Consider the following 27,856-nt stretch of genomic DNA (forward strand, 5'->3'; position numbering starts at 1 on the left):
TGGCCCTGCTGGGACCCGTGGGGGTCTCGACCCCACCAGCCACCAGGTAGAGAGCACTGGTGCTTTGCCACGGCTGAGGGTTCCCCAGGGCCGCTGCAGAGGCTCCCACAGCAGCTGAAATAGCGCAGCAACAAGCAGCTGAAGCCGGCCCCTCCCCAACAGATGGGGAGACTGAGGCTTGCAGGGAAGCTGCACTCCTGACTCAAGGCTCCTCCCATGACATCCACTCAGTGGGAGTCAGAAAGGATGGGGCGCACCACGTCCTGCCCCAGCCACCAGGAAGCCTCCCTGACCACGGGCCACCACTCACAATCCCCCATGCCAGGCCCTAGTCCTGGGAGACCGAGGTCACACCTCTCAGGCCACGGATACGTGGCGACCGCAGCACCCAAGAGTTCCCAGGCTCCAGTCTGCACTGATGCCTCCTCTGAGGCTCCCACCAGCTCATCTGTGCCAGGAAACTGTGAGAGGGTCCACCTTCGAGGGCCAGGCCCCGAGACAGTCAGCTCCTGCCCGAGGCCACAGAGCACGTCCATGCTGCAGGCAGAACTGGGAGGCAGCCGAGACCCCAGGCAGGTGCGGGACCGCCCAGGGGCACCGAGGCAAACACAAGGACGCGCAGGAGGCCGGGGCCGTGTGGTCCGTTTCTTTATTGAGGCCACAGACGGTAGCGCAGGTCCCTGCTGTCCACATGCCCCTTGTAGGGACAGGAGGCCCTTCCTGAGTCCAAGTCCGAATGCCGGGTCCGGGCCGAGCCCACGGCCCCACTGGCCGCTACTGGGAGGTGCTGCTTTTGCTTTTGCTTTTTGGTGACCAGATCTTGGATAAGCGGAACTTGGACTTCTTCCTCTGGAGGCCTAGGGCACAGGTGGACAGTGAGGTCATGCTCATCGCCACATGGCCGCAGCCCACACAAATCCCCCTGCCAGAAACATCCTTCCCTTCCACTGGCCACAGTCCGCCCTGGGCCTCCGAGCCCGCAGGAAGCCCTGTGCCCTCCCATGTGAGAACCCGCCCCGACTGGGTGCCCTGAGGGCTGGTCCCCACCATGACCACATGGTCACCAGCCGCCCCTGGCTCTCTTAGTGGCGGGAGGGAGCTCTCACCCTCAGGGTGAACCTGCCTGTCCTGTCACCAAGGCTGAGGGGGGCCCCGACACCTGCCCCCCACCCCAAGCTGGAGGCCCGGCCCACCCAGCCAGCCAGCCCAGCCCCCAACATCCCCGGCCCAGTCACCCAGCTTCTCAATCATGTCCCGCAGCATCTGATCCTCCTCTTGTTCCCTGAAACGGGACCAGGGTGGCCGTGAGTGACAACAGCAATAGCAACGTGCTCTGGAGGGGCCACCGGACAGTCTCCAGCCAGCCTCACCCCAGTGAGTCTCCAGCAGTCATACCCCAGCCCCGAGCTCCACCTGGACCCATGCCACCTGCCCCTTCCTGCTGACAGGCCTCACGTCGAGACCTTGCTCCCAACAATGCCAGGTCCCTGTCCTCTCCAGGGCCAGCCCCTCAACAGTGACCTGGACAGAAGGCCCGGGCCGACCACACCAGGGACCTGGACAGGAGGGCCTGGGTCAACCACACAGGTGACCTGGTACAGGAGGGCCCTGGGAAAACCACACCAGTGACCTGGACAGGAGGCCTCGGCCGACCACACAGGTGACCTGGACAGGAGGCCTCGGCCGACCACATCAGTGACCTGGACAGGAGGCCCAGGCCAACCACACAAGTGACTTGGTACAGGAGGCCCGGGCCGATCACACAGGTGACCTGGACAGGAGGCCTCGGCCGACCACACAGGTGACCTGGACAGGAGGCCCAGGCCAACCACACAGGTGACCTGGTACAGGAGGCCTTGGCCGACCACACAGGTGACCTGGACAGGAGGCCTGGGCCAACCCATGCCAAGGCCCCTTCACGCTCCCAGAAGGTCTCACAGAGGTGGACTTCAGCTGCCGACCCTGCGTGCCATGTGCTGGACACCTCATGAGATGAGATAGGAAAGCTGTCGGGGATGGTCACACAGTCCGTGCAGGAGCCAGGAGACGCATGTGGCCTTGGAAGTTCAAGTTAAAAACTAAGGCTTTGGCCGGGCGCAGTGGCGCACGCCTGTAATCCCAGCACTTTGGGAGACTGAGGCAGGTGGATCACGAGGTCAGGAGATCGAGACCATCCTGGCTAACACAGTGAAACCCCGTCTCTACTAAAAATACAAAAAAATTAGCTGGGCGTGGTGGCGGGCGCTTGTAGTCCCAGCTACTCGAGAGGCTGTGGCAGGAGAATGGCGTGAACCTGGGAGGCAGAGCTTGCAGTTAGCTGAGATTGCGCCCTGCACTCCAGCCTGGGCAAAAGAGTGAGACTCCTCTCAAAAACAAAAAAAAACCCTAAGACTTTATGGCCAGTTACAGTGGCTCACGCCTGTAATTCCAGCACTTTGGGAGGCCAAGGCAGGCAGATCACCTGAGGTCAGGAGTTCGAGACCAGCCTGGCCAACACAGTGAAAACCATACAAAAAATTAACCAGGCATGGTGGTGCGAGCCTATAACCTCAGCTACTCGGGAGGCGGAGGCAGGAGAATCGCTTGAACTCGGCAGATGGAGGTTGCACTGAGCCGAGATCACACCACTATACTCCAGCCTGGGCAACAGGAGCGAAACTCCGTCTCAAAAAACCAAAAACAAAAAAAATTAGCCGGGCATGGTGGTGTGGGCCTGTAATCCCAGCTACTTGAGAAGCCGAGGCAAGAGAATCATTCGAACCTGGAAGGTGGAGGTTGCAGTAAGTCAAGATCGCACCACTACACTCCAACCTGGGGGACAGAGCAAGAGTCCACATCAAAAAAAAAAAAAAAAAGGACTTTTGAAAAGTTCCCAATGGCCACATGTGGCCCCTGGCTGCTGTACCAGTCAGCACAGACGATAACCGCCTGGACAGAAAGTTCTACAGGGCCGGCTGACCCTGAGGGCTGGGAGCATGGACCAGGTGACCAGTCCTGGCCTGGCTGGGAGGGGACCCTGGCGCCTGACCCTCACCGGAGTCGGTCCTCGTCCAGTGAGTCCACGATATCACTGCGGTCATTCACGGTGCTCACGTACCGCTCCAGCAGCTCCTGCTCCTGCTGCCGCTCCTGTGGGGACTTCAGAGCCTCTGCAGGGACGGCTCTGTCAGCAGGAGCCCCCCCGCCCCGCTGCCACTGCCATGACCCCACAGGACACAATGTCCCTGCCACCCAAGCGCCAGGCTCCTCTTTTGGAGGAAGGTGTGGTCTTGGGGACACCTGGAGCAGAATGAATGAGTGAATGAATGAATGAGTGTATGAGTGAATGAGTGAGTGTATGAGTGAGTAAATGAGTGAATGAGTGAGCAAGTGAATGAGTGAATGAATGAGTGAATGAGTGAATGAATGAGAGTGAATGAGTGAATGAATGAATTAGTGAATGATGAATGAGTGTATGAGTGAATGAGTGAATGAATGAGTGAAGGAGTGAATGAACGGATGAGTGAATGAACAGATGAGTGATGAATGAATGAGTGAATGAATCAGTGAATGAATCAGTGAGTGAATGAATGAGTGAATGAGTGAATGAATGAATGAGTGAATGAGTGAATGAATGAATTAGTGAATGATGAAAGAGTGTATGAGTGAATGAGTGAATGAATGAGTGAAGGAGTGAATGAACAGATGAGTGAGTGAATGAACGGATGAGTGAGTGAATGAACGGATGAGTGAATGAACAGATGAGTGATGAATGAATGAGTGAATGAATCAGTGAATGAATCAGTGAGTGAATGAATGAGTGAATGAGTGAATGAATGAATGAGTGAATGAGTGAATGAATGAATTAGTGAATGATGAAAGAGTGTATGAGTGAATGAGTGAATGAATGAGTGAAGGAGTGAATGAACAGATGAGTGAATGAACGGATGAGTGAGTGAATGAACGGATGAGTGAGTGAATGAACGGATGAGTGAGTGAATGAACGGATGAATGAATGAGTGAATGAGTGAATGAATGAGTGAATGAGTGAATGAATGAGTGAATGAATCAGTGAGTGAATGAATGAGTGAAAGAGTGAATGAATGAGTGAAAGAGTGAATGAATGAGTGAAAGAGTGAATGAATGAGTGAAAGAGTGAATGAATGAGTGAAAGAGTGAATGAATGAGTGAAAGAGTGAATGAATGAGTGAAAGAGTGAATGAATGAGTGAAAGAGTGAATGAATGAGTGAATGAGTGAGTGAAGAAAGGAACCGCCATGTCAGAGCCCGAGTGTTGGGACCCTTCCCCGTCATCTTGCAGAAACACCACCCGCTACAGAGATACGGACACTGAGGCCCAGGGCATTGTTGTCCCCGCCACACAGCAAGGAAAGGACAGAGGCGGATGGCCATGGCCTGCGCCCTCAGCCAGGGCACCGGGCATCACAAGACAAATGCCCACGGCTCACCCTGACTGTTGCTACACTAAATATCTTAAGTGAATTGATGTGTTTAATCCTCACAACAGCCGTGTGAGGTGGGTACTGCGAGCATTCTCACTGTGCAAGGGCTGAAACCCAAGCACAGCAAGGTTAAGTGCCTTGGCTGAGGACACACAGCCAGCAGGTGGGAGGGCTGAAACTCGAATGCAGGCCCGCCTGGCTCCAGGGAAGGTCTCACCACGGCCCCCAGGCACTCTGGGCTCCGCGGCATCCCTGGCTGGGGTGGGGCCCCTTGGCTTTTGGCTGGCGCACGGGGGACGCACCAGGCTTGGCCATGAGCCGGCGCAGTTCGCCCTCGATGTCCAGCTGCTGCTCCTCCAGACGCTGGTCCTTGGACCTGCAGCACAGACATGCGTCTGAGGCCTGACTCTGCCGCCCCGTCCCCTGCCTGGCCCGCCCAGCCCACAATGAGGGCCTGGACCTGCCACATAGACACGCATCTGAGGCCTGACTCTGCCGCTCCTGTCCCCCACCTGACCCACCCAGCCTGTGCAAGGGCCTGGACCTGCCACAAAGACACGCATCTGAGGCCTGACTCTGCCGCTTCTGTCCCCCACCTGGCCCACCCAGCCTGCACAAGGGCCTGGACCTGCCACACAGACACGCGTCTGAGGCCTGACTCACCGCCCGTCCCCCACCTGGCCCACCCAGACAGCAACAAGGGCCTGGACCTGCTGCAGAGACACGCATCTGAGGCCTGACTCTGCGCTCCTGTCCCCGGCCTGGCCTGCCCAGCCTGCAACGAGGTCCTGGCCTTCGAGGAGGGGCACGCGGCTGGGCTCTCACTTGTACATCAGCTCTGACTCCTGTCTCAGCAGAAGCTGCTTCTCGTGAATAAGCCAGAACCAGTCCACCATGAGGCCGTCCTCAGCATCATCTGGGGAGAGGAGCCAGCTGGGGCAGGGGGGCCCACCAGGGTTCACGGCCCCTAGCCCCAGGACTGAGGGTGTCTGTGGGAGTCGGGCTGGCCCAGGACCAGGCCGAAGCGCTCACCTCCCTCGGCTGCCCGCAGCCGCTTCTCCAGCTCCACACCGCGGAGCTCCAGGGCATCCAGCCGCCTCTCGATGTCCTGCAGCTGCCTCTGTATCTCCTCCGGGGAGAGGTAGTCGGGGTGCAGCTGGGGATGGAGGGGCGGTGAGGATGCCGGAGGGCTGGGCCCCTGCCCGGCTCCGGCTCCCCACTGCTACTCACCCTGACTGGGGAGGTCACCGTCTCGCCAGGTGGAGCAGGGACATTGGCCGGGGACAAGGGTCTCCCTGGAAAAGGGGCAGGGTGAGCCTCCGGGACCTCGGCCACCAGGCCCTAAGCGACCAGGACACAGCTTGGAAGGGTCCTGACCTCAGCACAGCTGGCCTCAGCCCTGCCTCCCTAATGACCCGCATGCCCACTGGGCTGCCCTGCCCCAGCCCCACCGACATCTGAGTGGCCTCCAGGCCCGGCCCCACCCTGCACCCTGCCCTCCTCCGGGTCAGCAACACCCAACCACCCCAGTCCCTCAAGCTGCCAGGAGCAGACATTCCATGATCATCAGGAGTCTGTGACAAGGCACTCTGAGACAGCTGGGGTCTCTATTCACGAGGGAGGGCCTAGGACACAGGGTTGGGTCCTTCCTCCAGGCTATCCCTCCATTCTAGGCCCTGTGAGCTCCTATGCATCCTCCAAAGCCCCAGCAGGCATTACCTCCTCAGAGGAAGGCTCCCTTCACCTACACTCCAAACAGCAGTAGCGTCTCTGGGGCTGACCTGGTTTGCCCTGAAGGTGAGGTTTCTTCTCCTCCTCCTTCCAGCTCTGCGCTCGGGCTTCCTGTTCAGGGGGCTCCGGACGAAGCCAGTTGTCAGAAACGTCAAGGCTGGCAGGGATGGCCAGTCTCCTGCGGCGGGGTGGGGAGGGGGACCTGGCTGCCCCCAGGTGGGGAGACAGAGCCACGTGTCAGAGCAGGGCCACTGGGAGCCTGGGGTCTGTCCCGGCACAGCCAACAGCTTGCTGGGTAGCCCAGTCATCCCTGTGCCCTGGGCCTCCCGACTGGCACAGGGTTGGCATCACAAGGCCTACACCCACGTCCTGCCCAACCTAGCCATGTCTCCCCAGGGGGCTAACCCAGGGGGATGCTGGCTGCTCAGGGTCACACAGGAAGTGGCACGAGAGCTGGATATGGATCTAGGGCACCTGTGAGTGCTGGGAATACACAGAGAGATGTGTGCACACACATGCATCACACACATGAACATGGGTGCACACACGAACACACATGCATCACACACATGAACAGACATGCACATGCATCACACATGCATCACACACAACACAGGTGCACACACTGACACATGCATCACACACATGAACAGACGTGCACATCATCACACATACACACATGCATCACACATCAACACAGGTGCACGCACGGACACATGCATCACACACATGAACACAGACACATGCATCACACGAACACAGTTGCACACACATGCACACAAGCCTGCCCAGGACCACCAGCACCTCTGGCTGACCACAGCCCCTTCCCACACACCCCAGGAGGTGGCACTACAGGTCCAGTCCCGGGGCCCCACCCAAGGGGGATGGCCAGCTAGGCACCTGGGGGCCCCTGGGTCCCGTCCAGCAGTACCTGGGAGGCTGGGTCCTGGGCTGGCTGGGCGCGGCGTCCTCTCAGGTCTCACGGGGGTCAGGGTGATGTGGACACTCCCCGCAAAGCTGCCTGAGACCTTCCCGGGGGTCTCCCCCGCCCTCAGCTCTGCCAGGGCCCGTGGTTCCTTGGGCTTCAGAGTCCTGGGCAGAAGGCATGAGGTCGGAACCCGAGCTACCAGCCCCAGGCCTGGCCCACCTGGAGGGGCTCCCAGGCCATGTGTAGAGCAGCTCGAGGGAGCAGGTGGCCTTCTGAGCAAATACCACATCCCAGCCCACCGACTACACCTGCTGGGACCCTCCCACAGACACAGGTGTGTGCACCACTACCTGCTGTGGTGCGAACCAGACTCCAGGTGTGAGCTCTGGGCCCCCACGGGACCCACACACGGAGAGACTCCACCCCAGCTGCAGGCGTGGTGCGTGAACCCACACGGGGGCTGCCGTGCCCAGGTGAGGCACACAGGAACACTGTCCCCAAACCAGGGAGAGCGGCCCCCATGTCCCTCAGGTGGGGTGACTTGGCCTCTGCTACTCACAGGGAGGTGCGTCCATCCCTGGATGGGCGTGTCAATCGGTCGATTACATACTCACTGCATTTATTAAGCACCTATGGTGTACCAGGCCCTGGGCCAGCCCCACCCATCCCTAACCTCTCAGCTGGGCTTCTCCTGTCCACGGGCTTCAGATTCGCTCTCCATCCTGCCGGCCCATCCTCCTGGCCTTCCTGGGGGCTGGCGCTCCTGTCTGGGTGGGAGGCAAGGGGTCTGGGTATAAGGAGGGAGTGCTGGGAATGGGGTGTCTGCAGGGAGGGCTGTGCCTCCCCCTGCCATCTTCCCACAGCCACTCCACCCTCAGACACCCCCACAGCCAGCTGGCCTGTGGGCATCAGGAGCACCACGCAGGGGGTCAGGGGAAGGGGCTCCCAGCTGGGTCTCCCGTGCTGTGTCCCTGGCGGAGTCTCTCCCTGCCTCTGGGCCTCAACTTCCCCTTCTGCCAAATGGGTGGGGACATGGCAGGGTGAGCCCCATGGACTCTGATCCTCTGTCCGCCTGTGCAAGGGGAACACCTGAACCGCGGCTGCTCGTCTGTAGGCTTTCTTGGCTCCTGGGTCCTGTTCAGCAGGGCTCAGGGTGTGGCTTTAACCATGAGAACTCAGTTGAAGGGAAGGATCTGGAAAAACCCTTTGCAGCCCAGTGTGTTCTCAGCCCAGCTCGATAAAGCCGCGGGAACCTCTAGCTTTTTACTAGGCACCCCCAGATGGCAGGGACGGCCAGTCTCCCATGGTAAAGTGGGGAGGGGGACCTCGGCTGCCCCCAGGTGGGGAGACAGAGCCATGCATCAAAGCAGGACTGCCGGGAGCCTGGGGTCTGTCCCGGCACAGCCAACAGCTCGCTGGGTAGCCTGGCCATCCCCGTGCCCCGGGCCTCCCGGCTGGCACAGGGTTGGCCTCACAAGCCCTACACCCACATCCTGCCCAACCTGGCCATGTCCACGCAGGGGGCTAACCCCTGGTGGGCTACCCCCAGGTGCCTAGAAAAAACCTAGCTCCCTGTTCCCAAAAACATGTGAGCCCATAAAATAGGACTGTGTGGTCCAGGGAGGCCCCAGGAAGAGCTCCCAGCCCAGGAGGCACCAGAGCCCTCAGGACACAGGGCATCGTCACCAGAACACCATCTGGGGGGACGGGGCACAGGGCACCATCACTGGGACATCAGCAGGGGGGTGGGGGATGGGGCACAGGGTGCTATCATCAGGACACCAGCCGTGGGGGACACGGCACAGGGCACCATCACTGGGACACCAGCGGGGGGGGTGAGGGACGGGGCACAGGGTGCTGTCATCAGGACACCAGCCGGGGGAGCAGAGAGGGCATAGGGCATTGTCACCTGGACACAACCTGGGGGGCGGAAGGGGCACAGGGTGCTGTCACTGGGACACCACTGGGAGGTATGGGGCACAGGGCGCCATCTCCAGTACGTGGCGACACAGTGCCACAGCAACAATGCAATGTTGTCAAACAAAGTAACAGGCAGAAACTGCAAAACACCAGCGGAGAACAGGAGGCCTGACCACAGCAAAGCCAGGCCACTGTGAGCCGCCAGGTGTCACTGCCAGACTGAGCTGAGCGGGATGCTGCAGGGATGGGCTGCAGGCATCTGCAGGGGGTGCGGATGGGGTGGGGTGGGCTGGGCAACAGCGCCGGCGGACAGCATAGCCCTGAGGACGTTTGCAGCCACCGCACAGAGAGAGTGCCAGGACCCCAGGAGGCTGTGAGCAGGTGTCATGGAGGACAGAGACGGAGACGGAGACGGAGAGGAAGGCAGGCAGGGGTGATGGTGAAACTGGCCAGGGCAGAGTCCCAGAGCTGCAGGCCCCCATGGCCTCCTGCGTCCCAGCCCCTTACTCACCCTGCGTTAAGGTGGTGCTTTTACCCTTTGCCGTCGGCGCCTCTGGCTTTGGCCTGGAGCCAGCACCCACCCTGCCGACCCCCGAGGGTCCGGCCAAGCTCCTCCTGCCTGCCGGGGGCGACACGGATGCCTGAGAGGTGCTGCTCGTGCTCAGGGGGGCTGGCGGGTCCGTCCTTGAAGGGATGCCAAAAGCCTGGGGAGACGTGGGCTGTAATGGCTTGGCTAAGGGACTTGCTTGTGGTGTTTCAGTTTTGGGCTGAGAACTGGGAACAGGGGCAGTGGCTGGGGAGGGCCTGTAAGTAAAAGAGCATGTATCAGGCACAGCTGGATCCAGGCGCCCTCCCGCCATTACCCGAGGCTGCTCCTCCGCCTCCCCAGCAGCTTGCTCCCAATGCCCACCCTCTGGACAGAGTCCCACCATCACCTCAGGCCACCCTCCACCTCCCACCATCACCCCAGGCCACCCTCCACCTCCCACCATCACCCCAGGCCACCCTCCACCTCCCACCATCACCCCAGGCCACCCTCCACCTCCTACCACCACCCCAGGCCACCCTCCACCTCCCAGCATCACCCCAGGCCACCCTCCACGTCCCACCATCACCCCAGGCCACCCTCCACCTCCTACCACCACCCCAGGCCACCCTCCACCTCCCACCATCACCCCAGGCCACCCTCTACCTCCCACCATCACCCCAGGCCACCCCTCCGCCTTCCCAACCATCACCCCAGGCCACCCCTCCACCTCCCACCATCACCCCAGGCCACCCCTCCACCTCCCACCATCACCCCAGGCCACCCCTCTGCCTCCCCGACCATTGCGCCAGGCCACCCCTCTGCCTCCCTGCAGTTTGCTTCCAATGCCCAGCCTCTGGCAGCAGGATGGACCACCCTGGCAAGGGACGGGCCACAGACACCTGTTTCTGGCATGAGCATATGCGGTGGCTGATTCTACTCTCCCGTGAAATCCAGTGTTGGCTGAGATTAAAACATCCGCCCCCGAAACACATCACACACCCAGGCTGGAAGCATCTGAGGCTTTGTCAGAGCCTGGGCCGGCCTGGGCTGCCAGGTTCAGTCCTATGTGACACAGTCTCTCCAGCCCGGCCAGACACACAGACACAGGGCCAGACATGAGGCCTCCGTGCCTTCCTGCTTCCCCTCGGGCACATGCCGGAAGTGAGGCTGCCAAAGCTGAGGTGGGGGCACCAGGTGCCTCCCCATCCCCGAGCCAGTGCCTCCATGTCCCCACCCCGCTCGACAACCAGGTTCCTTCCCCCCTTTCCCCCGACACCGGGCTCAGGGGTGACCAGACCTGGGCTGACCAGAGCTGGGCTCCTCCCCAGCCACACGTGCCCCCTACCCCCCACCTAGGAAGCACTCCCTGGAGCCCCCCACACTCATCCTCAGTCCCTAGGATGCCCTGGACACCCGCCAGTGCCAGGAGGAGCAGAGCGAACTCGCTCTTCTCCTGCCTGTGGCCACCCTGGAGGCTCTGGGCACCCCCTGCTGCCCAGTGAGGGGGCAGGAGGCAGCTCTGAGCAGGGGACGCCTGCACCACCCAATACGGGGCAGCAAACAGCGTTGCCAGCCAGACCACGACAAGTGTCCTCACTCGTTAAGTGACTGTACTTGGTTGAATGGTGACCCCTAAAATTCACGTCCCCTGGGAAGCTCAGAGTGTGACCTTATCTGTAAACCATCTTGGCAGCTGTAATCATGTTAAGATGCACCCACGCTGGGTTAGGGTGGACCCTAGTCCAACGACCAGTGTCCTTAGGAGAGACAGAAGAGGAGAAGACAGACAGAGAGAAGGCCACGTGGAGACGGAGGCAGAGACTGGAGGGAGGCGGCCACAAGCCAAGAATGCTCAGAGCCGTTGGGAGCTGGAAGAGACAAGGACAGGTCCACCCCTAGTGCCCTGGAGGGTGCGCGGCCCTTCCCACGCCTCGAGGTCGGACTTCTGGCCTGCGGAACTGTGAGGGAATGGATTTCTGCTGCGTAAGCTGCCCAGGGAGGGGGTCTTTGGAAACTGATGCAGCGCCCCCCTCTACCCGTCCACATCATCTGCCCAGGGTCCAGGCACGGGCAGGCGCGGGGCCCAGGCATGGAAGGTCAGGGCCCGGCTGGACTCAGACAAGGTGACGCTCAGCCTAGCCAGTGTGGGTCCTGCTCGCAACCTGTCCCTGCATCTGTGAAATGGGCGTAGGGCCCTTGTGATCCAAGGGAGTGCGGCACCGTGAGCCCTGGAGCAGCAGCGCCACCTCACCGATGATGCCCTCGAACACAGATAGACACCAGGTTTTCCGTAAGGACCCAGCTCCCACCATCCTGACCACAGGTACTGCCGTCCTGGCTCCTCCTCCCCATTCCCCAGAGGAGGAAACAGGCGGGGGAGGTTCAGTCCCCAGGACCGCGCAGCCAGGGAGGGGCAGCGCCCCCAAGCCCTCTGGCCTCCTGGGGTCCCTCTGGCTGGTGCATAGAGGCCACACCCCCCACGCCACTCACCTGGTGCATAGAGGCCGCACCCCCGGTCCCCACGCCACTCACCTGCCAGGCGTCGGAGCGCCAGCCTCTTCCAGCGCCGAGAGGGCCTGCCTGAGGAAGTTCCGTGCCTGCTCCTTGCTGCTGTCCCTGGAAGGAGCAAGTGACGACGCAGGACCCCTGCCAGCAGGGCTGGTGCCGGGGGGCACCGCTGATGTTTGGAAAAACTTATTCCGGGCCTGCTGGGTCCTGGAGGCAGATGGGGTCCAGGCTGGGGGGTCCACGGTGGCTGCAGACGTGGAGCTTGAACTGACCGTGGTTTGAGGAGCTGCCACTCGGGGAGCTCCCCCGCCCTGGGATGTGGCCGGGCGAGGGTCTGGGGCACTCGGGGGCACAGGGGGATGGGAGGCGGCCGCTGCTGTGCGCTGGGCAGCTGACGACCAGCCCATCGGGGAGCTGTTGGTCACACGAGGGCGGACTTTCCCCTCCAGGGGAGTGGGGGCCGCGCAGCTCTCAGAGGGCCTGGCTGGGCTCCTCACACGGACGGACGCAGCGCTGGTGGCTGGAGGGTTGGGTGTGGTCGGAACGGAAGCCCTGGCAGGCGAGTTGCCCGCAGCAGGCTCCCAGGCCGACGGTCTGGCCTTGGGCTTGTTCGCCTCCTGGGCCTTCTGCGGGGAACAGGGGGTCCTGGAATTCACAGCCATGGCCCCTGGCCGTTGGGGGACCAGACCGGGCAACTTGGGGCTTGCAGAGGTAGTCGCAGGGAGGTGACTGGTGCAGACGAAGGCGCCCGGCTCTCCGGTGGCCCTGTAGGCCCCCGAGTGCAGCGTGCAGGAGCACTGCTTGCACCTGGGGGAGGAAAGGCACAGGAGCCCCAGCTCAGCACCGCCCGCCCCGCCATGCATTCACCATGTGCTCCCAGAGCAGGCATTTCGGACTCCCGTGTCCACTCTCGAGGTCGCCGATTCATTCAACAAATGCCTCTTCTCAGGGTCCCTAACCCCTTGAGTCACAGACCCCACCAAAATCCTTGTTTGGGGTGCAGACCCCAGAGAGTACTCACGCATGTCAGCAGACACGCACCCACAGGCCACCCCAGGCCCTGCTTCGGGGCCGACTCACCCCGGCCCCACAGACTGGGGGATGGAACTGGGGGGACTGACCCACCCCAGCCTTGCAGAGCTGGGGACAGAAGGAGGGGGAACAGCTCATCCTTAAGAGCCCCCATCCGGTGGCAGGGAGGGGCTGGGGATGGCCACTGAGTAAAACACCCCAGTGGGATGGGCTGAGGCACAGGAGGGAGACCGAGGCAGTGTGTGTGGAAGGACACTCGGGAGGGCATCTTGACAGGGGCACTGGAGGATACTGGGGCTTAGTGAGGGGCCTCAGGCCCTGGGTGTCTGGGAACAGCAGAGCATCTTGGGCTCTCAGCAACAGAGCCCGGGGTGGGGAAGAGGGTGAGGAAGGAGAGCAGTAAGGAGAGAAGAGTGAGGAGGAAGCGGGGGGGAGGAAGGGGAGGAGGAAGAAAAGGAGGAGGAGGGAAAAGGGGGAGGAGGGGGGAGGGGGAGAAGGAGGGGGGAAGAGGGGGAGGAAGAGGAGGAGAAGGATGCGGCTGGGTGGGAGGCAGTGGGAGCTGTGGGAGGGTTCTGGGAGGGGAGGTGCATACTCAGGCACGTGGGTGGACAGCGGCCCCACCTGAAGCAGCTGCGGTGGTAGAGTCTCCCGTCGGCCAGGTGCCGCTGTACCAGGTGCACGTGCTTACCGCAGATCCCGCAGATGCTGCTGACCGAGCTGCCCGATGACACCTGGCCCTGGGGAGGATGCCAGCACCTCTCAAAGTGGCCGTCCACCCAGCCCTCCCTCCTGGTGGCAGCCCACAGGCGGCCAGAAGAGCCCATCTTTTTTTTTTTTTTTTTTTTTTTGAGACAGAGTCTCACTCTGTCGCCCAGGCTGGAGTGCAGTGGCGCGATCTCAGCTCACTGCAAGCTCCGCCTCCCGGGTTCCTGCCATTCTCCTGCCTCAGCCTCCCAAGTAGCTGGGACTACAGGCGCCCACTGCCACACCTGGCTAGTTTTTTGTATTTTTTAGTAGAGATGGGGTTTCACCGAGTTAGCCAGGATGGTCTCGATCTCCTGACCTCGTGATCCGCCCATCTCAGCCTCCCAAAGTGCTGGGATTACAGGTGTGAGCCACTGCGCCTGGCCTGGAAGAGCCCATCTTATAGATGGAGAACTGGCCGGGAGAGGAGCCGCCAGCAGGGTGCGGTCACACCCAGGCGGGAAGCAGCCCCAGTCCAGGGACTCTAGCCCAGCCCTGGGGAGGGAGCTGGGACCTGATGCTAGTGGTCCTTCAGTCAGGGTGGGGGCCAAGAGACAGATTCCAGGCCTCCTGCCCCATCAAGGGGCATGGATCCCATCCAATTCCCATCATCCTGGGAGCCTGGAGTGGCAGTCCAGGGGGAGCAGGGGGTGCCAACCACCAGCTATTCGCCTACCACCTTCCACCCCAACTCCACATATGAGAAGTGGGGGTGCCTGGGTTTACTGCAGAGCCGGTCTTGGGTACAGGGCATAGCCCAGCAACCCTTCTCTCCCCAGGAGGGAGGCGTCCTGGGCCCATCCAGGTTCAAGCTCTGTCCCACCTTTGTGTCCTCCCTGGGACTCAGTTTACCCATCTGTACAAAGTGGGATCACAACCCCTGGCTTGACGGAGCCCTGGAGAGCCGGTCCTGGTGGCTCTTGCTAAGACTGAGTCCTGGACTGGGGGAGCCGCATCCCCGCCCGGGTCTCGTGGCTTAGGGGCTGTACCCCCTTCCGGGTCCCATGACTTAGAGGCCACACCCCCTCCGGGTCCCGTGGCTTAGGGGCTGCACGTAGTCCCACAAGCCCCCTCTGCACCCGCAGGTGGAAAACCCAGGGAACCAGGGGGAGGGCAGGCTGGGAGCTTACAGTCTTGGGGGGTGGACCCTCTGCACCCCCATTCCTCCTCTGGACCACAGGGTTTGTCTGGGCTGGAGATAGTGGAGGCTTCCGGGTGGGGGTAGGCGACGGCAGCGTGGCTGGCTGGACTGGAGCCTTCTTCTCAGACGGCTCCTCCTCAGAGTCCTCCGAGGCCCTCTTCACGCCTGCCATGCCCCCAACTGGCAGGAAACAAGCAGGGGTTGGGAGGGTCCCAGGCCTGGCTCTGAAAGGGTCTAGGTCCCTCCAGAGGTCCCAGTGCCCGGCACAGGCCTTGGTGCCTGGGGGAGACCTCGGGGCCCAGGGCTGGGGAGAGGTAGCCCTGAGGGCACATTTTTCTGGCACAGCCCCGAGTAGGTCCCCACTCCTTCCCTCCCCACTCAGAGCCCCAGCTGGGGTCAGGGAAAAGGGACTTTTCTGTTTCTCCAGCAGGCAAGGCAGGCCCTGTGCCCAGAATGGTTCCGGGGATTTCTAAACCCTAGAAGAGGAATGTGGGGGTGGGGGGTGGGGAGCTGAGCTCTGCACACACAAAGGCGGGGCCTGTCCCTCCCCTGCCGAGTTCTCTCTGGGGGCCCCACCCTGCCAGGCCAGCCTGGCTTCCATAGGGTCCAAACTCAGGACAGATGAAGGCAGGCCCAGGAGCTGCCCCAGTGGGCACAGAAGCTCAGGGGTTCAGATGGGCAAACAGGCCCAGCGAGGGGCAGGGCAGCAGGAGCTGCTGGTACACCTGCCCCTCGGGGAAGCAACAGGGGCAGCTCAGCCTGCTCTGGGCAGGTGCCTGCGTGCGTCAGGGCCTGGGGATCACCTGCAGCAGGACGAGGGCCCCTGTCCCTTTTGGTGAACACACAGCCTGGGGCTTTGCATGGGGCTGGGGTTGGGATGGGGGGCGCCCGGCAAGGCCTCTCGCTGCTTCACAGCCAGTGCACAGCCCCGGTGCCCATGCCAGGAGCCATTCTTGGGGGGCTGGGCATGGACCCCAAAAGGTCCACAGGCCTGGGAGCCGGGCCAGGGGTGGGGGCCTGGTCCTGTCTGGCTCGGCAGGCGCAGCAGGGACTCACTGGGGGAGCGGCCATGGAAGTAGTTGTAATACTGGGACACGTAGGTCAGGATACTCAGCCGGTCAGGCACCTTCAGGGCCACCATGTCCTCGGCGTCCAGCAAGGCCGGGATGCCCAGGTGCTCCTCGGCCACGCGGAAGGCCTGCGGGAAGTGGGAGGGGGTCAGCAGGGCAGCTGGGAGCCCCCTCCTCCTCCTCCAGGCCCCAGCTCACCTCGACTCAAAGATACAGTCTTGGAGCCCAAAGAGGCATGGGTTTGAGGCTGGAGCCGGGCTCCGTGCGTGTGGCCTCCCCGCCTCAGTTTACCCATCGGTGCGGTGGGGGTCACGGTCCCATCTGCACAGGACTGAGGTCGCCAGGCCTGTGGGCGCTCGAGGCCCTGCCCGGGTGAAACCTCGGGGGATCCTGCCCCTCACCAGGAGAATCCCGAGCCCCACCCAACCCAGACTTATCCGGTCTTGGTTGGAACAGCTCCCCCCAGGAGCAGGGCTGACACCCACAGACTGCCGAGCCCTCCCCAGGGCCAGAAGGACAGAAAAGCGGCCGTGCCCAGGGCTCCCAGGTAACAGGTGGGGGCTGCTGGAGGTTGAGACAGGGACACGATCCCCCGTGCTGTCCAGCCCAGCAGCCACTGGCCAGGACCATTCCTGCGAGTATGGGAAGTGTGGCCGGCACACCTGAGAAACTGGACTTGTTTATTTATTGTTATTTATTATTATTTTTTTGGAGACAGAGTCTCACTCTGTCGTCCAGGCTGGAGCACAGCCTCACCTCACTGCAACCTCCACCTTCCGGGTTCAGGCGATTCTCCTGCCTCAGCCTCCTGAATAGCTGTGATTACAGGCGCCTGCCACCACGCCCGGCTAACTTTTGTAATTTCAGTAGAGACCAGGTTTCACCGTGAACGTGTCATTTTAGTTCATTTTAATTAAGTTAAAGCTTAAATTCAAACTGTCCCTGTGCTGGCCGGGCAGGTCTGACCGTGTCTTCAGTGCTGACCGCTGGCCCTGCTGAAGGCCAGCTCCAGGGGCAGGGACGTGGCCGGGGCCTGCCTGGCACAGCACAGGACATGCCTACAGGGCGGATGGTGAGTCTGCTGGTGCCTCTGCCCACGAGGGAGCATGGAGCTTATTCTGCAGCAGGGAAACTGAGGCTGCACACAGGGAAGGGCCTGGAAGCTGAGGAGGGCAGGGCAGGACTGGAATCCTGGCAGGGCCGGGAGGCGGGTCCCATGCGGAGGGAGTGGCAGCTGGCCCACTAGAACCCATCCACAGTCCCCCACAGCTATCCCCAGACCCTTGCTCTGCCTGGGCAGACTGGGCTGAGCCCCCTGCAGTGAAGTAGGGTACCCAGCCACCTCCTGCCACCTTGCTCCCCAACTGAGGAAAAGTGGGGACAAGTATGCCCTGGACGCCAAGATAAGAGGCTATTTCTAGAACGCTAGGGTCACCCAGCCCAGGACACGCTGCAGGGCCAGTCAGAGAGCCCCCGCTTCCCAGGCAGGACTCCCGAGGCAGACGCAGGGCCTGGGGGGTCCCTCGGTCCCTCGGACGTGGGTGGGGCTTGGCGGGCCGGCTAAGCCCGCTGTGAGGCGGGGCGGGGAAGGAGGAAGGGGCTGGTGCGGGGGCCACTCACCAGTTTATTGTTTTCATAAATGTTTTCCTTCTTGAGAGCACTGAAGTTTCTGGAAGATAAAAACACGGTGTCCAAAGCAGCTCAGAGTCCACGAAGGGAGGGGCTGGAGGGCCTCGGAGGCCATCTTGCCCAAATAGGAAAACTGAGGCCAGGAGCAGGGCTGTGAAGGAATGAGGTGGCACAGGAACACAGGTGGGCAGAGGCCAGGGCTCCCGGCCCTGCTCTGGCCACAGTGATGCTGCTGGGACCTGGTACGGCAACAGACGGCCCCAGCTTCACCTCCTGGGCCCTGGACACGCCGCCCCTCACCAGGGCTCCTGCACAGTCAGAGGTGGCAGGAAGCAGGCCCGGGAGGCGAGGTCACCAGCCCAGGGTGGTCCAGCACAGCTCAGCTCGGAGGGGACTCCTCCCATCACAATGCTCGGTGACCAGGTGGGTCGCAGAGGCCTGATGTCCCCGGAGGACCACAGGGAACGGACGAGAGAGGCTCCCGGGGCAGGGGATGGTGCCACACGCAGAGAGGGCCAGCCACGCTGTCCCTGAGGGCAGGACAGGCCCCGGATCCACCTCGCCCCAGCCATCATCACTTCTGTTGTCAGAAGGCTCACTGCTGTTCACCCTTCGGTGCCCTTCTCAGCGCTTCACAAATACCAACCTAAGGCTCACACCCGACGTGTGGAGCAGACACCGGTTATGACCACATCTCACAGAGACAGCGGCTCGGGGACCTGCCCCAGGTCACACAGCGGGGAGACAGCCGCCAAGGCCACGGAGGTTACATGGTTCTCTCTTTGGGTGATGAAGTGGCCTTCCTGGGTGCTCAGCAAGGGCCCAGCCTCACCCCCAACTCACACACTAGACCACAGGGATGCAAGCGTCCCAGGGAGTTCCTGAGGTGAGGTCCCCAGCCGGCCCGGACAGCAAGGCTCTCCTGGGGACACCAAGAGGACAGCCCCATGTGGCCTCCAGCTGGTCCTGGGACTCCTCATGGGCACCTTGGGAGGGTGCTCTGGGCAGAAAACATACCGAGATCCCACACAGGAGGCCACAGCTCAGCCCTAGGCCCTCCGACAAAACCCGCCAAGCTCCCAGCACGGGCTGCGGCTTCCGGAAGGGAGGGCTGGTTAAATCGTGATCTGGAAGCCGGGTGCAATGGCTCATGCCTGTAGTCCCGGCTACGCAGGAGGCCAAGGCAGAAGGATCGCTTGAGCCCAGGAATTCGAGATCAGCCTGGATAACACAGTGAGACCTCGTCTTGGAAAAACAAAAATACAGTGATCATGACCTGTCTGTCCACATTGCTGCCTGTGGGGTCCTGGACAGCAGCTGCTGCCACGTCAGCGTGAACTGGACTGTTCTAGAAGCTTCCTGGCCCCACAGAGGGAGCTGGGGCTACAAGCTATGTCCTGCCTCACCCCGGCCTGCATGTCTGACCCCAGCAAGCCTCAGTCTCAGGGCCTCAGTCTCCCTGTCTGAGAGGACAACCGCAGCTCCTGGTGGTGAATCTGATGGCCGTGGCTGCAGCAAACAGGAAGGCTGGGCAGGTCTCAAACGGAGAAGTGGGGACTGAGACCCCTGTGGCCACGAGGCCTGCACAGCCCTTGCCCGGCCCTGATCCCCATAAGAACGCTCCGAGGCCTGGACAGTGAGCCCATTTTACCCATTTCACAGATGGGGAAACTGAGGTCAGGCAGCTGCCATGCGGTGGGGTGGGGGGAGCGGGATGGGGGCTGCACGTTGCCCACCTCCCTCCTTAGGAAACCCCTGTCCCGTCCGCCTCCAGCCCTGCCGTCCATCAGTCCTCTGCTGGGCTCCCTGAGAACCCTCCACCGTTTCCAGCTTGGACCACCTCCCAGGTAACAGGTTTCAGATGGCAGGACCACCCGTCTGCACAGGCAGAGCTTCTGCACACAGGACAAGAGGGGGCGCGGACTCCTCCCCGGCTGGACGGATGACGAGGAGCCCCCTCCCTGGGCTCAGTGGCAGGGAAAGGGGTTTCCGTCTCCTCGGGCCTGGGCCGATGCCTCTGTCTGCCTGGGCTTGTCCCCAGATAGGGTGTGACTCAAGGGCACGTGGGTGGCTGTCTATGCTCAGGGACTCTGCAGCCATGCTGGGCCTCAGCCTCAGCCCCCAGAGCTTAGGAGCTGGCTCTCCCTCCCTCTCTTCCCATCCCCAGCCCTTTGAAAGCTCAAGCTCTGCTGCAGACCTTCCCCAGCATCGCCGACCAAAGCGGCCGTGTCCCCGGAAAGAATGCCCCGATGACCAGAAGGGCCATGTCATTGGCGGCCAGCAGGGCAGTGTCACAAGTTCTGTTTTTTCTCTAAACAAGCAGGAGGAGGAGGAGGCCGTCTACCTCCCGCATTTGCTTCTGTCCACCCCAGGGGCCGGCAGCGGCTCTGTCCAGTGGGTTTCCTAGTAGGGCCTTCTCTCCCTCAGACCCATAGTCAAGCTCTCAGAGCTCCAGGCAGATTGGGGCACCCCAGGCCCTCTGGACACATCAGGGCCAGTGCCCACACAGTGCACAGGTCTGGGCTGCTAGTTCAAGTACCACGGCCTCAGGACGAGGTTCAAGCTGCATCCCAGGCGTTTGAGGCCTCTTCAACTGGGCTGCACCACCCTGGCCAGTCCCACAGCCACCACCTGTCCCGCCCCAAGCTCTTTCCCCAGGGCCAGCCCTCCAGCCTCCAGACCATGGCTCCACGCTCCTGGCACAGAACAGCTTTTCCCGCACTCTGCCCGATGCACCGGCCAGGCCCTCCCTAGAAGCACCTTGCCTCGCGGAGCTCACACCCCCGGGATCCCTGAGCAGCTGAGCTCAGAGGCCCGATGCTGGCAGAAATCGCAACCAGAACCGCCTGGCAAGCCCACCGAGATATCGCCAGGTGCAGACCCCACTCGTGTCTCCAGGAGCCCGCCCGAGAAAATGACGCCCTGGAGTCCTAACCTCCAACTCCCCCCACGTGACCTCATTTGGAGACAGGGTCTTTCTGGAGGTGAGAGAATTCATTTTGTCTCCTTTGGAGATCAGAGAATTCAAACAGCGTTCTTAGCGGGGAGCCCTGGCCCCGTGACTGGTGTCCTCATAAAAGGGAAAGATGGATGCAGACACACACTGACAGGGAAGAGGAGGTGAAGGCACAGGGCAAAGACAGCCACCCCACAGCCAAGGAGAGAGGCCAGGCACGTCCTCCCTCCCACCCCCAGGAGGGCCCAGCCCTGCCCACACCTCCATCTGGGACGTTGGCCTGCAGAACTGCGGGAGGACACTTTCTGTTGTTGAAGCCGCCCGTTTGGGGGACCTCATGAGGGCAGCTTGAGCAGGCGGACACCCCTGGCCTTGCCGGACAAAAATGCATCAGCTTCCCCCCACTCCGCAGGTGACCAGCTGCCCATGGTGAGACGGCCGGAACTGGGACACAGCCCCAGCTACTGCTGCAAACCTGCAGGTTGATGGCCCGAGACATGGCACCCTCTGGGGTTTAATCTCTTATTTGAAGCCTCAGAATTAAAATCAGGTATGCCATGGCCCGGCTCCAAGACACGCACCTTGGGGCCAGGCACACAGTCGGTGCCCTATAAATGCTTGTGATGCATTTGTTCTGTGCTTGGTGAGATTTCTGTGGTAGTCACTTATTCTTTCAACACTGGCTGAATGAATGAATTTGCCGAGTCTGTGTCGGTCACAAGATTTGCCCTGGGCAACTCTCCGCCATGCGTGCCCCTGCCCGGCCACGCCTGCCCCCACCACCCCTCTAACTGACCCACAGACATCAACTTCAGCCTGTGCAGTCCAGCCGGCCTCTGCCCCGGCGCCTCTGGGGGCTCTTGGGAATGTATACCCCCCTCCAAATTCCTGGGTGGCCGACATCACACTGTTTATTTCCTGGAACAAGATTCGGCCATGGAGTGGGGAGGGCGGGTCGGGGGGGTGCACGACTTGGAAGGGAAGGAACACCAGCCGAGGCACATCCAGCACTGAGAAGGGAGCAGAGGGAGTGGGGAGAGGCAGGCGGACGGACAGCAAGAGCTGGAGACAGAGACGAAGAGCCCAGCGAGATGGTGGAGGGAGGCCCAAGAGAGACAGGGACCAGACGGCACAGTCAGGACAGCAGAGAGGTGACTTGGGCAAGGAGCAAACCTCAGAGACAGTGAGGACATGGCCAGGCAGAGCTCAGGAGAGGAGGGAGTGAGCAGGGGACGGTGATAACTGGGGCGGGGGAGGCCACAGAGCCCCCACCTTGCACACTGGGCCTCTGGAAGGAAAGTGTGGGGCCCTGGGCAGTCCCCCTGCAGTAAGCGGACAGGCAGCCCCCTCCGGCGCCTGTCCTGGAGGGTTCCGGCCAGAGGCGGCCGCAGAGGTCTGGCTACAGGCCCTGGGGCAGGAACAGAAGGCCTCTGTCCACAAGCAGCTTCCTGCTGACCCAGCCCCGCGTGGGAGGGGAGGTCAGCCCACCCTCAGCTCCAGCCCAGGAAGCGAGGGCACTGCCTGGGAGCTTCTGAGTGGGGGCCTCTGCGTGAGTCTCTCCCCTAGCCCCCAACAATAGTGGTGTCTCGGGGAGCCCCACCACCCTCGGGAGTCACTGCCGGAGGGCTCCATGCACCGCACAGTGGCCGCCCCAGCCACCCCTACTTCCTGGCCCAGCCCTGAGCTGGCCTCCAGAGCTGCAGGGACCAGGAGAGAGTTCAAGGGACCCTGCCCTGGAACTGAGGGTGCAGCAGAGACCCAACTTCACAACACCCTCCCCAGACCTGGCCACAGATCCGACAAATGCCCCCAGCCACGACCCCCAAGAAGGCGGCCAGCAACGTTCTACCCGCTGGACGGCTTCCTGCGCCACGCACGCCTGCCCTCTCTCCAGCCCCACTCCCTCCCAGCCCAGACACGCTGTACCCACTGCCCCATCTGCTCAAGGGCTGTGCCTGGAGACCTGCTTGGGCCCAGGAGTGAAAGCAGCCAGCCCATGGCTGAGCCGCTCCAGCCCCGACAGGCTGACTGGCTGAGGGAGGCGAGGCAGGAGGTGGGGCTGTTTGTTCTGGGTGGTTTCTGAGCTCACCTGGCTGCCCGGCTGCCCTGTGGCACCAGTATGGAAACAGCACCTGGGGGCAGGTGCCCTGAGGCCTGGCTGCAGAGAACCCACAGCCGCAGGTGAGACGGGGCAGGTGGGCACAGGCAGGCTGACCAGGCAGAGGACCCATCCACCCTGCCACCTCCTGGTGGGCGTGGCTGGGCGATCCTGTTTCCTGGCTGTAAAGCGGAGATTCGGACACCGCTGTGTGCCTGTGGGGCTCCCCAGTGTGGTCACACATGGCTCAAGGATCCAGGACGTGGTACACAGGAACGCCCGGATCCCCGCCCCCTCCATCCGGGGTCAGTGAGGCAGAGGCAGAACCAGGAGCCCGGGTGCCCCACCTGGCTGGCCTGGCGCCCGAGCTGGTTCCTTCACAGCTGCTGTCCCCTGAGGGCCAAGCGGAAGCACACTCTGTGTGCAGCAGGAAGGACTAAGGCCAGACAAAGGGAAGGCCTTCCTGGTGGCAGAGCTAGAGACACAGAGACAGGACGTCCACCCTTCTGCTATCAAAGGGTCTTCACTGGAAAAGGAGGGGAATGAGGTGGCAAGGGCGGGGCCTCACACAGAGTCTGACTTCAGCGCTGCCTTGAGAGGACAGCCGCTCTGTGCCTGTCCTTCACATGTGTTTCCTCCCTTCCTGAAGACTATTGGGGACAGGGGGGACAGCCGAGGGCTGCATGAGGAGACCCCCACCCCAGCCACCACCTCACCCAGAGGCACGGCAGGGAGCAGAGGCTGAGGGCACAGGATGGGGGTGATGAAGGTACAGCAGGCATGTCCAAAGAGCCAGGGGCCAGGCGTGGGGGCTCACGCCTGTAATCCCAGCACTTTGGGAGACTGAGGCAGGAGGATCACTTGAGGCCAGGAGTTCAAGACCAGCCTGGGCAATATAGCCAGACCCCATCTCAATAAAAAAGAAACAATATGCTGAGTGAAAGTAGCCAGACATAGGCCAGACACAGTGGCTCACGCCCACAATCCCAGCACTTTGGGAGGCTGAGGCGGGCAAGTGGATCACTTGAGGTCAGGAATTCGACACCAGCCTGGCCAACATGACAAAACCCTGTCTCTACAAAAAATACGAAAATCGGCCGGGTGTGGTGGTGCACCCCTGTAACCCCAGCTACTTGGGAGGCTGAGGCAGGAGGATAGCTTGAACCTGGGAGGCAGAGGTTGCTGTGAGCTGAGATCGCACCACTGCACTCCAACCTGGGCTACAGAGCGAGACTCCATCTCAAATAAACAAATAGATAAAATAAAATTAAATTAAAAATAAGAAAATTAGCCAGGCATGGTCCCAGCTACTCGGAGGCTGAGGTGGGAGGATGGCTTAAGTCCAGGTGTTCAAGGATGCAGTGAGCTAGGATGGTGCCACCACACTCCAGCCTGGGCGACAGCGCGAGGCTCCAACTCTGGAATAAAAGCAAAGGGCTCAGGCACCTGTACGAGTGCGTGTCCCCACACCCTGGTGCACACCCAACCCCCATGACACTCCTGATTTTCCATCAGCCAGGGTCTGCAGAGGCCCCCACACCCCAACACCTGTGGAAGCCTATACTAGCTTCCTCCTGCTGCTGTAACAAATTTCCACAAACTCCGGGGCTTAAAACACCAGGAATTGCCGGGCACGGTGGCTCACGCCTGTCATCCCAGCACTTTGGGAGGCCGAGGCGGGCGGATCACGAGGTCAGGAGATCGAGACCATCCTGGCTAACACGGTGAAACCCCGTCTCTACTAAAAATACAAAAAATTAGCCGGGCGTGGTGGTGGGCACCTGTAGTCCCAGCTACTCGGGAGGCTGAAGCAGGAGAATGGCGTGAACCCGGGAGGCGGAGCTTGCAGTGAGCCGAGATCGCGCCACTGCATTCCAGCCTGGGTGAGAGCAAGACTCCGTCTCAAAAAAAAAAACAAAAAACAAAAACACACCAGGAATTTGTTCTCTCACGGCTCTGGAGGCCGGACTCCGACGTCAAGGTGTGGGCTGGGCCTTGCTGCCTAAGGGGGCTCTCGGGGAAGATCTTTCCTGTCTCTTCCACCCCAGCCCAGGACACCCTTGGCTTTTGGCTGCATCTCTCTGATCTCTGCCTCCAAGGGCACATGGCCTTCTCCTCTGTCCTGTACATGGGCACCTACTAAGCTCCTATCATACCTACTGAGCCCCAACTGAAAGGCCCTTATCTGCAGAGCTCCAACCATGTGCTGGTATCTTCTGAGCCCAGCTCCAGGCACTGGGGATGCAGCAGTGAACAAAATAGAGCCCTGAGCCTCTGCAGCTGACAGTCCAGTGGGGACAGACGGATAAGAACCAAGTCAGCCACAGCTTGGGCAACTCCACACCTGCTGGAGCTGGGGGCAGAGGGCCTCCTCTCTCTCCTGCCTCCTTCCTGTTCTGGCCTCTGCACTCTCTGTAGCCACCCTGAGCTTTTATTCATTTACCTGTTCCCTGTCTGTCTCTGTGACCAGAACATTGCTCCCTGCATCTGGAGGCTGAGGGGAACAGGTACAGGACTCATGCTGGGTACACAGCAGGCGCTCAATAACTGTCAGTGCACTAAGGAAATATACAGCGCCCACTGTGCCAGTACATGCACACACATGTGCACCTGTGCTCACCCCTGGGCATGGCATTCAGGCACACCTGAGCCGGCAGGGAGTGGAGAGAAGCTCCCCAGGACCAGAGGGCCCCAAATCTCCGGCGACACCAGTGATCCATGAAGCTGGTGGTCAGCAGCCAGCAGCAACAGCTCTCCCCGCCCTGAAGGCTCTTCAGGCTGGCCCCGGCTTGGATGCCTGGGTTCAGCCACCAGCCAGCCTCACCCAGGACCCTGAATCCCCGGGGGTGGGGTCTTGCCTGCCTTCCTCCCCATTCCAGGTTTCTCCCAGTCTCTGGGTCCCTGGCCCTCTCCTAAGCTCAGCGTCAGGCTTTCCATGTGGAAGCACGTACCCTGTGCCCAGCATCTTCTGCCTGCAAGGGCAACAGAGGCACGTTCCTGACGAGGGAGAGCGGCTGCTGCCCAAATGCCACGTGGAGGCCTCCGACAGCTCCACAAATGCATGTCACAACCTCAGGGCAGGGGTTGAGGCTGTTGCTCAAGACCCCAGCTTCCTGCAGAGTGGGACCGGTGGGACAGTGTCCAGGGCACAGATGAGGAGCACCAGATCTGCACAACAGGCTGGGGCTGTGTGACCTGAGCAAGGATCCCTCCTCTTAGTTTCGGTTCTCTGGTCTGCACAGCTGGGGCCTGACAGAGGCCAGCATCCCCAGGTGCTGCCTGTGGCTCCTCCCAACCCTGAGACCTTCCCACCAAAAACACACCCAGGAGAATGCTTTGCCCAGAAGGTGCCTGAGCTGCAGGTGGCCTTTGAGGGCCCCCCTTCCTGAGCCTCTGTCCCCCTGCCCCAATGCACAGATCTCTGTCCCAGATAGCCTGGTCCCAGTCATTCGGCCAAAGAGCGTTTGCTGAGTGAGCAACCGACAGAGCAGATCCAGGCTCGAGCCAAGATGCAGCAACGGGCAGGGCCAGCTGCCCAGCTACACACACCAAGACCCTCCTGGGGGGAGACAGCCTAGTCCTCATCCCCTGCCACCTCCTGCTGCTCCCAGAGATGGGGGCTGTTCTCCATCTCCGGCCCTATCACCCGGGGCCTCAGAGGCCCAGCCGGCAGCAGCACCAGGGGTCTGGGGGCTTCCTGCCCTGCACTGGCCGCTCCCCCACAGTGGCCCTGGCTGCATCCCCCCAGGGGCCTGAACAGGATGGGGGAGGGGCAGTGCCCACACGAGGGGTATCCCAGGGACCCCATCTGGTGGCCAGACCTCAGGGCAATGAGGGCCTCAGAGGGCCCAGAGAGGCAGCTCTGCCCGCCTTTCCCAGGGACACAGAGGGGGACTGGACTGAAGCCAGGGCCCAGGAGCCGCCCTGAGTCACGGCTGACTCAGCTGGCGGGCGGGGGAACCCAGCTGCATTCGCTGTCCGGGCACACAGGCCACTAGAGACAGCCTTGGGGGGCGCACGGTGGGCTGTGCCTGCAGTGCCCATTTCCGCCCAGTCCCATGCCTCGGCTCCCCATCCCCAGCCGCCCGGGCCTCGGTTTCCCCGCCCGTGTCGTCGCGCAGCCGAACAGCAGAGGGGTCAAAGGGCGCCGGGTCGGACTCACATGAGGTCGGGCCGGTGGCGGTGCAGGATGGCGCAGAAGGCCAGGCCGTCGCGGAACGACGTGGTCATGTTGCAGATGTTCACGTCGCGGTAGCCCTCGCACTGCTGCCGGCACCACTGCTGCAGCGCCCTGATGGCCGCCATGTGAGCGGCTCGCCCGCCGCTCGGCGGAACCGCCCTCCGACACCTTCCCGCGGCTGTACCGCGCCCGCCCGCCCGGTGAGACAGACGCTGGGGCCGCTACCGCACCGCCAGACCCGCGGCGCCCACCCCGAGCTGAGCCGGACTGAGGGCGACAAGCGCCGGGTCCCGAGAGAAGCCGAGCCCGGCCCCGCCACCGCCGGCCCCGCCTCCTGATAGGCCCCGCCCCCAGCCGCCAAATCCTGCCTCCTCATAGGCCCCGTCCTTACACCTCCCGGCCCCGGCATTGGCTCCCGCCCAGGCAGGCCTCACCTCCCAGCAGGCCCCGCCCCCACCGGCCAGGCCCTGCCTCCCGACAGGCCCCGTCCCCAGCCGCCGGGTACTGCCTCCTGATGGGCCCCGTCCCCACGCCTTCTGGCCTCGACACAGGCTCCCGCTCCAGGCAGGCCCCGACTCCTGACAGGCCTCGCCCCCAGCCTCCAGGTTTTGCCTCCTGATAGGCCCCGTCCCCACGCCGCCCGACCCCGGCACAGGCTCCCGCCCTGGGCAGGTCCCGCCTCTTGGTAAGTCCCGCCCCCACGCCGCCGGGTCCCGCCCCAGACAGGCCCCGCCCCCCGCCGCCTGACCCCCTACCCAAGCCCCGCCCCGCCGCTGCTGGCCCAGACCTCCAACCGGGGAAGGGGTGCGGGCTGCTTGGTGGTCCTGGCGTTCTGGACCCCTGCGGAGACCTGGGATTTTCTTTCTTTTCGCCGCCCCACCTCCCACCACCATGAAGAAGATGCAGGAAAGGCCAGTTGACAAATGTGGACACTGAGGCTCGAACAGC

General features: G+C 62.1%; 2 protein-coding genes across 4 annotated transcripts in view; one reads left to right on the top strand and one right to left on the bottom strand.

Moving 5' to 3' along the window:
- Positions 1-27,856, top strand: part of NUDT1 (nudix hydrolase 1) — a 1,171,653-nt gene that overhangs the window by 315,316 nt on the left and 828,481 nt on the right. The window lies entirely within an intron of this gene.
- MICALL2 (MICAL like 2) lies at positions 633-27,208 on the bottom strand. 3 transcript variants are annotated; one of them, XM_050784195.1, is made up of 17 exons: positions 26,891-27,208; positions 17,666-17,714; positions 16,032-16,173; positions 14,965-15,155; positions 13,712-13,827; positions 12,083-12,865; positions 9,533-9,825; positions 7,775-7,868; positions 7,105-7,265; positions 6,224-6,379; positions 5,673-5,737; positions 5,475-5,598; positions 5,268-5,358; positions 4,745-4,818; positions 3,035-3,149; positions 1,241-1,282; positions 633-857 (listed from the first exon to the last, which is right to left on the bottom strand). In XM_050784195.1, the coding sequence occupies exons 1-17, from the start codon at positions 27,031-27,033 to the stop codon at positions 650-652; spliced, it is 2,847 nt and encodes a 948-aa protein (XP_050640152.1). In that variant the 5' UTR covers positions 27,034-27,208; the 3' UTR covers positions 633-649. The 3 variants fall into 3 exon arrangements, with proteins under 3 accessions (XP_050640152.1, XP_050640154.1, XP_050640153.1); XM_050784197.1 differs by having other exon boundaries at positions 1,236-1,282; positions 26,891-27,150; XM_050784196.1 differs by having other exon boundaries at positions 13,712-13,821; positions 26,891-27,104.

The sequence above is a fragment of the Macaca thibetana genome, chromosome 3, assembly GCF_024542745.1.
Source record: "Macaca thibetana thibetana isolate TM-01 chromosome 3, ASM2454274v1, whole genome shotgun sequence".
Taxonomy (NCBI): Eukaryota; Metazoa; Chordata; class Mammalia; order Primates; family Cercopithecidae; genus Macaca; species Macaca thibetana.